Below are 12,089 nucleotides of genomic sequence, written 5' to 3'. Positions count from 1 at the left end.
CTCACACAACGCTCCTCACACAACGCTCCTCAAACAACGCTCCTCAAACAACGTTCCTCAAACAACGCTCCACACACAACGCTCCTCAAACAACGCTCCTCAAACAACGCTCCTCACACAACGCTCCTCACACAACGCTCCTCAAACAACGCTCCTCAAACAACGCTCCTCAAACAACGCTCCTCAAACAACGCTCCTCAAACAACGCTCCTCACACAACGCTCCTCAAACAACGTTCCTCAAACAACGCTCCTCAAACAACGCTCCTCAAACAACGTTCCTCAAACAACGCTCCTCACACAACGCTCCTCACACAACGCTCCTCACACAACGCTCCTCACACAACGCTCCTCAAACAACATTCCTCAAACAACGTTCCTCACACAACGCTCCTCAAACAACGCTCCTCAAACAACGTTCCTCACACAACGCTCCTCAAACAACGCTCCTCAAACAACGCTCCTCACACAACGCTCCTCAAACAACGCTCCTCAAACAACGCTCCTCACACAACGCTCCTCAAACAACGCTCCTCAAACAACGCTCCTCAAACAACGCTCCTCAAACAACGCTCCTCAAACAACGATCCTCAAACAACACTCCACACACAACGCTCCTCAAACAACGCTCCTCACACAACGCTCCTCACACAACGCTCCTCACACAACGCTCCTCAAACAACGCTCCTCACACAACGCTCCTCTATATCTCCCCAGTCTGAGCAGAGAGAACTAGGTAATGAAACATTTAGTTTCTTTATGAAGACCATAAAGCCCCAAAGTCTCTGTAGTGACAAGTGAGTGACGCCTTATGCTCACTAATTTTAGCATGCTATTTCAGGGGGTGGTAAAAATAGGCTCTTCTCAAAAGAGCATTGCAGTAATGTGTTCCACCTTCTGCCCAATTCCTCTCCTTTTCTCTCTCTCTCTATCAATGTCACTATCACACACAGATCACACACGCATGCTCGCATGCACACACACACACACACAATTACACACAAACACACAAATCACACATCATCTGGTTAAAAAAACAACAACATGTTATCTCACCTGCCCTGTACAGAGTTAGCTGCGGCCTGCATGACGGCGGCTGCTGCCTCCTGGGCCTTGCGGTTGACATTGCCCAGTGAAGGAGGGCCCATCCCAGGGCCGGCTGGCTGGGGCATACTGGGGGAGCTGGGGGCCATGTTGGGGTAGGGGCGGCTGCCCGCACCAGGACTGCGGCCCATAGGCTGCCCGGGACCCTGGCCGTGCATGGGGCTGCTGGCATTCATACCCTGGCTGTTTGTCATGCCAGGGCCGGGCCCGGGGCTGCTGTAGTTGGCACTGGGGGTCCCGCCGTAGTTGGGTGGACGTGGGTAGTTTCCTGAGGAGAGAGGAGACATAGAACATCTGGGAGTGAGTAGACACCAGGTTAACAATAACAATAAATGTATCCCTCAACATGAATAGTGACTGTAATGAATTCAGTCATCTATTTTATGGTAGTTTCACGAAGCCATGTGACGTTTTATCTCAATCGCTCTGCACCCACTACAGAGGAGAACCTAGAGGTCTGGTACACAAGGATAATCTTATATTCGAGTCAACCGAATTTTTTTTTGATTTAAGCATCTGCTAAATTACCATATCATTACAATATGTAGCTACGACGTATCAGCACAAGGATAACATTGTTATAGGAATTAAACTTCATATGTCAAATAAAAGCACATGTCAGATAAAACAGCTTAACTGACACATACTACAGCATGCCATTTTTGACTCTGTAGGGTGCATCTATGCTGGAAATGATGTGGATACAGGTGTTTGTTTCACTGAAGCCTTTGCTATTGACATTGGCTGCAGATGTGACATCTACGGGAGGGGAGGGATGCTGAATCGGCATGGGAGCAATTGCACAGCTTAAGCATGAGTCTGAGAAACACTTGAGAGTCATTCTAATCTGCAGTTAAGGCTTTCTCCCTGCCCCAGCAGCCATACAGGCATGACGACACAAGCCTTCCTAAAGCACACTTAAACCCCTCCATTTTGGCTCAACACAGTCCAGAACCAGCTGGAAAAGGAGTCTCACACACACACACAGAGCACACAAAGCAGGCATGGGTACTTTCCACCGTGATTTTTTCTCTAAGGACAATTCCATGAAAAATAGAAAATGTGGCATCCCTTTTGTGAAGGTGGCTATTTATTTTGATTTGATTAAGAATGCTTTAGTTGGGGCTTACAGCCTAATCCTCTGAGAATATGTCTGGAAAAGGGGATCAAGTCGCTTTAAACCTAAAGGTTTTTTTGGCTCTGAATGAGGGAGTTGAATGAAAATATTCTGTGTGAGGAACTGACTCCAAAAATGGAAATATATTTTGGTGTCCTCGAGCTGCTTCAGTGGAAAGACATTCCACATGACATAGGCCTGTTTTTCCAACAGCAAAAAAGTTCCCCCCGGAAATGGGATTTATATCAAATCAAAATAAAAGAATTTCCCATGAAACTCTGTTGCTCCAGTTGAATTTGTCCAGAATGTGTGATGAAATCTAGTGTAGGAGGAGATGCAGAGAGTCAGATATGTATCTGGGGAGGTAGCTGATTTGGAACACTGTTGACACCTGTCAAGGGTTTTGGGGCCCCATCTTAAACTTTCCAAAAAGGGAACCAGAGAAAAAGGGGGATGGAAGACAAACACAGGAGGATGTTTAAAACATGGATAGGGGAAGGTGTGCCTGTGTGCATTTGTGGTGTGTGTGTGTGTGTTTCTGTAAATGTCTGTGTGCAAGTAAAAAGTGAGGCACAATACCATTCCACTCTTTCCAAAGCAGTGACATAGTTGAGAAGAGAGCCATGGGAATCATCTGGCGTGTGGTATCCTCTCTCTCCTTCCCGTTCTACAGTATTGTACGTGCTGCAGTTGAAACGCCTGAGTCAGAGGCCTATCTCATCCCACACAGTCACAGTGGCTGGACCCTGGCTCTGCTCCATGGCTTCTCACTGCTCTGTGTGTGTGTGTGTGTGTGTCTGCATGTGTGTGTGGACACTGTGGTTCTTGGCTGTGCTCTCGCTCTCCTTCTCTGGTTTTGACTTAGGTGGACACTCCGACTGGCTTTTTCCATCTTTAGCACCCAAGCTCCTGTCCAAAAAAAGAGTAAGAGGCAGAGCCTGTGAAGTTTCCGAGAGGGCCCGGCCAGGGTCCTAATCTACTGTGGTTTAAACTGACACAAACGTTACCATGAGAGTCGTATGAACGAGGACATTCACATTAAACTGGACAGAGTTGATCAGTCATACTGACATTTATGAGACTATCTTCAGTTTAAGAGTGCCAAGTTTAGGGGGACCAGAGAAATGCTTAAAAAATATATACAGTACATGACCAGAAGTGTGTGGACACCTGCTCGTCAAACATCACATTCCAAAATCATGGGCATTAATATGGAGTTGGTCCCCCCTTTGCTGCTATAACAGCCTCCACTCTTCTGGGAAGGCTTTCCACTAGATGTTGGAACATTGCTGAGGGGACTTGATTCCATTCAGCGACAAGATCATTAGTGAGGTCAGCATTGATGTTGGGTGATTAGGCCCGCAGTCGGCATTCCAAATCATCCCAAAGGGGTTGAGGTCAGGGCTCTGTGCAGGCCAGTCAAGTTATTCCACATCGATCTCGACAAACGATTTCTGTATGGACCTCGCTTTGTGCACGGAGGCATTGTCATGCTGAAACAGGAAAGGGCCTTCCCCAAACTATTGCCACAAAGTTGCCGTTAAGATTTCCCTTCACTGGAACTAAGGGGCCTAGCCCAAACCATGACAAACAGCCCCAGACCATTATTCCTCCTCCACCAAACGTTACAGTTGGCACTATGCAATCCGGCAGTTAGCGGTCTACTGGCATCTGCCAAACCCAGATTTGTCCATTGGACTGCCAGATGGTGAAACGTGATTCATCACTCGAGAGAACGCGTTTCCACTGCTCCAGAGTCCAACGGCAGCGAGCTTTACACCACTGATATTTAGCATTGCGCATGGTGTTCTTACGCTTGTGAAATCACTCAGCTCTTCAGTAATGCCATTCTACTGCCAATGTTTGTCTATGGAGATTGCATGACGGTGTGCTTGATTTTATATACCTGCCAGCAATGGGTGTGGCTGAAATAGCTGAATCCCCTATCCTTGAAGGGGTGTCCACATACCTTTGTATATATAGTGTATATTTTATTTTATAAAGTTTTCTTTTGCTTTTTTCGAGGGGCGAGAAGGATCCACATTCAGCTTAACTGTGAGATTTTCTTCTTCAGGGTGAGAATAGCTCATTTCCAGGATGGTTGGTACTGGAGTTGGTGCTGGTGCCAGACTGCTGCTTCAGGGCGGATTAGTGTTGCCTTTTCCTGCTCTGCTCTGCCCTCTACAGCCACTGAGGGACCCATCTCTCACCCAGAGTACCGCCACATTCTCTAGGGCCGCTCTGAGTGACCTCCCGTCCTCATTCAGACCTTTACACAACATTGAAACAGCTGATCATCACCGGATCCTCCTTTTGCTGTTTAGACACATTTACACGCAAAACAGAGAGAAAAAGTACCAGAAAGATGTAATTTCTTCTCCATACCTTCCTGTTCCCCCGACCCTCCCTCCTCTCTCAGGATACGATGGTCTTTAGGAGTTGTGGTATTTATAACCCACAGAAAGAGGCAGAGAGAAGACTGTGGTGCGTTACCAATTACATGTAAATTCCAGGCTTGGTCACCCTTTCTGAGGATGCTGTTGCCGAGCTGTATTCTAATCCCCACACTCCCGCGGGAAAAGGAGGACTGTGACCGAACAGATTACAGACACTGCTTCCTCAGCAGAATGGATGCAGCATTGCTAACAGCCGGCTCGCCCATCCCTGGCCACTGCAGGAAAAAACCCTGTGTACCAGAGAATAGCTGCCCACTGAATCTGTGGACACCATCACTGAGGAATGTAACACAGATTACACGGCTGCGGCTGTATTCTACAGCTGCAGGACATAGAGAATGGGCAGAGTTTCTTGGCTAATATAATAAAAAATACTGTATAGTATGTTGCTGAACACAAACAAATTGTAAGGATGACATCATTTTTTTGGAGAGACGAATTATGCGTAGAAGTATAATGTTTTCCTTTTCCATTCTATCACTCTGAAATTCTCTCACCTTTTCCCTCCCTCTCTCTCTCTCTCTGTCTCCCTCCCCCTCTCTCTCTATCTCTCTCCCTCCCTCTCTCTCTCTATCTCTCTCCCTCCCTCTCTTTGGCCTGAGGCCCCAGGTAGATCCTCTCAGAGCCACCTCAGCATCTCTCTCAGCATCTCTCTCAGCAGGGTGTCTGTGGTGCAGCAGCTCTGGAGCACCTCAGGGCTTCGTACTCAGTCCAACCCATTTCCCAAAACCTCCACTGCCCCTCCGGCTCCCTGGGATCGAGCTTTCCTTTAACCGAATTAGGTATAAGGGCCCAGCAAAGCGCCCAAGCTCACAAACTGCTGTCCAAAGCAGGTTGATTGTGGAATGTTAGGTGTGGGAGAGGCACAGCAGGCGTTTCCTCTTTTCACTGACTGTCTTATAGAGCATGTCTCCAGAGCAGCTGAGAGAACAACTGGAGGCCTTTAACTTCTCTAGGGTAGGGGGCAGCATTCTGAATTTTGGATGAAAAGCATGCCCGAATTAAACTGCCAGCTACTCATCCCCAGAAGATAAGATATGCATATTATTAGTAGATTTGGATAGAAAACACTCTGACGTTTCTAAAACTGTTTGAATCATGTCTGTGAGTATATTAGAACTTATTTAGCAGGCGAAACCCCGAGGACAAACCATTCAGATTGTTCTTTTTTTGAGGTCACTCTCTTTTCAATGTGTTTTCATTGGGAAACCAGATTTCTAAGGGATCTACTTGCAGTTCCTACCGCTTCCACTGGATGTCAACAGTCTTGAGAATTTGGTTGAGGTTATTCCTTTGTGTAATGAAGAAGTATGGCCATCTTGAACGAGAGTCACTCGACGTGTCAGGTTTGTTAGAGGCGCGAGACCAAAAAGCTAGCTACAATTGGTTTTTAATCCTGTATTGAACACACATCATCCCGTCTTCAATTTTATCGATTATTAACGTTAAAAAATACCTAAAGTTGTATTACAAAAGTAGTTTGAAATTTTTGGGCAAAGTTTACAGGTAACCTTTGAGATATTTTGTTGTCACGTTTGAGCAAGTTGGAACCGGTGTTTTTCTGGATCAAACGCGCCAAATAAATGGACATTTTGGATATATATCGACGGAATTAATCGAACAAAAGGACCATTTGTGATGTTTATGGGACATATTGGAGTGCCAACAACAGAAGCTCGTCAAAGGTATGGCATGAATTATATTTTTATTTCTGCTTTTTGTGTCGCGCCTGCAGGGTTGAAATATGCTTCTCTTTCTTTGTTTACAATGGTGCTATCATCAGATAATAGCATCGTTTGCTTTCGCCGAAAAGCCTATTTGAATTCTGACATGTTGGCTGGATTCACAACCAGTGTAGCTTTAATTTGGTATCTTTCATGTGTGATTTAATGAAAGTTTGATTTTTATAGTAATTTTTATAGTAATTAATTTGAATTTGGCGCTCTGCATTTTCTCAGGCTTTTTGCCAAGTGAGACAGTAGCGTCCCGCCTAAACTCAGATTTTTTTATATAAATATGAACATACATGTATTGTGTAAAAACTTTTTGAAATTGGACACTTTGGCTGGATTTACAACAAGTGTATCTTTAAAATTGTGTAAAATACTTGTATGTTTGAGGAATTTAAATTATGGGATTTCTGTTGTTTTGAATTTGGCGCCCTGCAGTTTCACTGGCTGTTGACGAGGTGGGACGCTACCGTCCCACATACCCTAGAGAAGTTAAAGAGCTTGGTATCAACAACTAGATCATGTTAAAGAACTTGTACCGCTTGTGTTTGAAAGGGAGTTCAAAGGGCGGTCAACATATTTTGTACTGAAACATTGTAAGTGGTCAACCAGGATGCTGTACCTCATTGCATTAGTAAAGACCCAGCTAACAATTATATAGAGAGGGAAAAAAAGTGTAATGTTTCCCCTAATGTTTGAGTTAGTTAGGGTAACATTCTATCTATGTTAGCAAACACCTTTTGGCGTTAAGAGTTACAAGAACATTCCCTTAATATCAAACAGCACATGCCCAGAACATGGTTGCCATGTTCTCAGAACATAATATATTTATGCTCTAGACATGTTTCATGGAAATATTGCAAGAACATTTCTGTGTATCAGTTATCAGGACTTGGCAGAGCCCCACCTGTTTTGAGCCCCACCTGTTTAGCCAAAAGAAAAAATAATACAAATAATTTTTGCCTGTTTTGCATGTTATTTTGGCAATGATATATGTCACATATCAGTTTGTAAACAATGCGAAAAAATGTTGAATAATTTAGTTAATAAAGCTGCATACGAACATGGTTTCTATTTTTCTTTCTTCATTAAGTCAGCTCCAAAATGCAGGTGGTTCAGTCTAGCTCAGTGCTTTCTGTGGTGGTGGTGGGGCAGCCAGCGGAAAATACAGAGCGTAAAGGTTGGTAATGTTCCCTAGTTGCGCCGTGATTGGCTCAGTGTTCTGTCACTTATGGGGACACTACGTCATCACAAAATCTAAAATTACATCAAATCATGTTATATGTACCGTAGCGTTGATTGGATTTATCATGTCAACATCATACTTTCAAAATCTTAGCTAGTAAGCTAGCTTCTTAGGGATAGGGGGCAGTATTCGGAAGTTTGGATGACTGAGGTGCCCAAAGTAAACTGCCTGTTACTCAGGCCCAGAAGCTAGGATATGCATATAATTGGTAATATTGGATAGAAACCACTCTAAAGTTTCTAAAACTGTTAAAATAATGTCTGTGAGTATAACAGAACTGATATAGCAGGCAAAAACCCGAGGAGAATCCATCCGGATTTTTTTTTTTGGAGCTCACCTCTCATTGTAATGGCTGTTTATGGGAAAATCAATGGAATACCTCCCAGATTGCAGTTCCTATGGCTTCCAGTAGACGTCAACAGTCTTTAGAAAGAGTTTCAGGCTTGTTTTCAAAAATGAGCTAGGATTCGTTTTTCTAGGTGGCTCCCATTTTGGCTGTAGTATTGTGGTGCACGTGGATGAGGGCGCGCACTTTGTTATTTATCTCCGGTAATGAACATACTATTCTCCGTCTTAAATTTGATAGTTTATTTACATATTAGGGTACCTGAGGATTGTTTAGAAATGTTGTTTGACTTGTTTGGACGAAGTTTCTTTGTAATTTTTGGGATTCATTTGTATGCATTTTGAACAAGGGAAACCGGTGGATTACTGAATCAAGCGCGCCAACTAAACAGACTTTTTTGGGATATAAAGAAGGACTTTATCAAACAAAACAACCATTTGTTATGTAGCTGGGACCCTTGGGATTGCAAACAGAGGAAGATCTTCATAGGTAAGTGATTTATTTTATTGCTATTTCTGACTTTCATGACGCCTCTGCGTGTTTGGAAAATGTTTGTAATGCTTTTGTATGCGGGGCGCTGTCCTCAGATAATCGCATGGTATGCTTTCGTCGTAAAGCCTTTTTGAAATCTGACAAAGCGGCTGGATTAACAGAAGTTAAGCTTTTAAACATTACACAACAAGTTGGAGATTGCAAATTCAACAAGGAATCAGTGGCTAACTGCAAGCATTGGAAAGCAATCACTAGCCTGCTATTCAGTGGAGTGAGTGTGTGGTCCAAGTCTGGGTTCAATGGTCTCTTTTCCAAGCTTAAAAGGATAAACATTCAACACCATGGGCCAGAAAAGGTTGAATACATTGGCCATGCTGTCAATCCAGCATGACTTCTGCCACGTTCAAAACATCAAATCTCAGACCTCAGTTCCCAGTTGTCTTGAACTCACTATCTTTTTAGAGCTCCGACCTGAAGATCACTAACGTCATGATTCAACTTTGTTTTTGTCCGAGTTCCCAGTTGTCTTGGTTACACTAGTGACCATATCCCCCGTGCATCCCGCAAAGGCGAAGGTGTTGCTAACATTTAAGATAGCAAATTTCAATTTACAAAAAAAAATGACGTTTTCGTCTTTTGAGCTTCTAGTCATGAAATCTATGCAGCCTACTCAATCACTTTTTATAGCTACTGTTTACAGGCCTCCTGGGCCATATACAGCGTTCCTCACTGAGTTCCCTGAATTCCTATCGGACCTTGTAGTCATAGCAGATAATATTCTAATTTATGGTGATTTTAATATTCACATGGAAAAGTCCACAGACCCACTCCAAAAGGCTTTCGGAGCCATCATCGACTCAGTGGGTTTTGTCCAACATGTCTCTGGACCTAGTCACTGCCACAGTCATACTCTGGATCTAGTTTTGTCCCATGGAATAAATGTTGTAGATCTTAATGTTTTTCCTCATAATCCTGGACTATCGGACCACCATTTTATTACGTTTGCAATCGCAACAAATAATCTGCTCAGACCCCAACCAAGGAGCATCAAAAGTCGTGCTATAAATTCTCAGACAACACAAAGATTCCTTGATGCCCTTCCAGACTCCCTCTGCCTACCCAAAGACGTCAGAGGACAAAAATCAGTTAACCACCTAACTGAGGAACTCAATTTAACCTTGCGCAATACCCTAGATGCAGTTGCACCCCTAAAAACTAAAAACATTTGTCATAAGAAACTAGCTCCCTGGTATACAGAAAATACCCGAGCTCTGAAGCAAGCTTCCAGAAAATTGGAACGGAAATGGCGCCACACCGAACTGGAAGTCTTCCGACTAGCTTGGAAAGACAGTACCGTGCAGTATCAAAGAGCCCTCACTGCTGCTCGATCATCCTATTTTTCCAACTTAATTGAGGAAAATAAGAACAAATCGAAATTTATTTTTGATACTGTCGCAAAGCTAACTAAAAAGCAGCATTCCCCAAGTGAGGATGGCTTCAGCAGTAATAAATTCATGAACTTCTTTGAGGAAAAGATCATGATCATTAGAAAGCAAATTACGGACTCCTTTTTAAATCTGCGTATTCCTCCAAAGCTCAGCTGTCCTGTCTGCACAACTCTGCCAGGACCTAGGATCAAGAGAGACACTCAAGTGTTTTAGTACTATATCTCTTGACACAATGATGAACATAATCATGGCCTCTAAACCTTCAAGCTGCATACTGGACCCTATTCCAACTATACTGAAAGAGCTGCTTCCTGTGCTTGGCCCTCCTATGTTGAACATAATAAACGACTCTCTATCCACCGGATGTGTACCAAACTCACTAAAAGTGGCAGTAATAAAGCCTCTCTTGAAAAAGCCAAACCTTGACCCAGAAAATATAAAAAACTATCGGCCTATATCGAATCTTCCATTCCTCTCAATTTAAAAAAAAAAAGCTGTTGCGCAGCATCTCACTGCCTTCCTGAAGACAAACAATGTATACGAAATGCTTCAGTCTGGTTTTAGACCCCATCATAGCACTGAGACTGCACTTGTGAAGGTGGTAAATGACCTTTTAATGGCGTCAGACCGAGGCTCTGCATCTGTCCTCGTGCTCCTAGACCTTAGTGCTGCCTTTGATACCATCGATCACCACATTCTTTTGGAGAGATTGGAAACCCAAATTGGTCTACACGGACAAGTTCTCGCCTGGTTTAGATCTTATCTGTCGGAAAGATATCAGTTTGTCTCTGTGAATGGTATGTCCTCTGACAAATCAACTGTACATTTCGGTGTTCCTCAAGGTTTCGTTTTAGGACCACTATTGTTTTCACTATATATTTTACCTTTTGGGGATGTCATTCGAAAACATAATGTTAACTTTCACTGCTATGCGGATGACACACAGCTGTACATTTCAATGAAACATGGTGAAGCCCCAAAATTGCCCTCGCTAGAAGCCTGTGTTTCAGACATAAGGAAGTGGATGGCTGAAAACGTTCTACTTTTAAACTCGGACAAAACAGAGATGCTTGTTCTAGGTCCCAAGAAACAAAGAGATCTTCTGTTTAATCTGACAATTAATCTTGATGGTTGTAAAGTCGTCTCAAATAAAACTGTGAAGGACCTCGGCGTTACTCTGGACCCTGATCTCTCTTTTGACGAACATATCAAGACCGTTTCAAGGACAGCTTTTTTCCATCTACGTATAACATTGCAAAAATCAGAAACTTTCTGTCCAAAAATGATGCAGAAAAATTAATCCATGCTTTTGTTACTTCTATGTTAGACTACCGCAATGCTCTACTTTCCGGCTACCCGGATAAAGCACTAAATAAACTTCAGTTAGTGCTAAATATGGCTGCTAGAATCCTGACTAGAACAAAAAATTTGATCATATTACTCCAGTGCTAGCCTCCCTACACTGGCAACGAACCGCCCTTGCTGTCTCTGCCTGGCCGGCTCCCCTCTCTCCACTGGGATTCTCTGCCTCTAACCCTATTACAGGGGCTGAGTCACTGGCTTACTGGTGCTCTTTCATGCCGTCCCTAGGAGGGGTGCGTCACTTAAGTGGGTTGAGTCACTGACGTGATCTTCCTCTCTGGGTTGGCGCCCCCCCTTGGGTTGTGCCATGGCGGAGATCTTTGTGGGCTATATTCGGCCTTGTCTCAGGATGGTAAGTTGGTGATGGAAGATATCCCTCTAGTGGTGTGGGGGCTGTGCTTTGGCAAAGTGGGTGGGGTTATATCCTTCCTGTTTGGCTCTGTCCGGGGGTATCATCGGATGGGGCCACAGTGTCTCCTGACCCCTCCTGTCTCAGCCTCCAGTATTTATGCTGCAGTAGTTTATGTATCGGGGGGCTAGGGTCAGTTTGTTATATCTGGAGTACTTCTCCTGTCTTATCTGGTGTCCTGTGTGAATTTAAGTATGCTCTCTCTAATTCTCTCTTTCTCTCTTTCTTTCTTTCTCTCTCTCGGAGGACCTGAGCCCTAGGACCACGCCTCAGGACTTCCTTGCTGTCCCCAGTCCACCTGGCCGTGCTGCTGCTCCAGTTTCAACTGTTCTGCCTGCGGCTATGGAACCCTGAGCTGTTCACCGGACGTGCTACCTGTC

The 12,089-nt window shown here is 44.1% G+C and overlaps 1 protein-coding gene across 1 annotated transcript in view; it reads right to left on the bottom strand.

Annotated features, from left to right (window-relative positions):
• LOC120059984 (AT-rich interactive domain-containing protein 1B-like) overlaps positions 1 to 12,089 on the bottom strand; it is a 98,312-nt gene that overhangs the window by 54,433 nt on the left and 31,790 nt on the right. The window contains exon 6 of the mRNA XM_039009061.1: positions 1,056 to 1,371. Coding sequence (XP_038864989.1) covers positions 1,056 to 1,371 — 316 coding nt within the window. The remainder of the gene's footprint in view (positions 1 to 1,055; positions 1,372 to 12,089) is intronic.

Source organism: Salvelinus namaycush, chromosome 15, assembly GCF_016432855.1.
Source record: "Salvelinus namaycush isolate Seneca chromosome 15, SaNama_1.0, whole genome shotgun sequence".
NCBI lineage: Eukaryota > Metazoa > Chordata > Actinopteri > Salmoniformes > Salmonidae > Salvelinus > Salvelinus namaycush.
The sequence above is the reverse complement of the archived record's forward strand: the minus strand, read 5'-3'. Positions and strand labels throughout refer to the sequence as shown.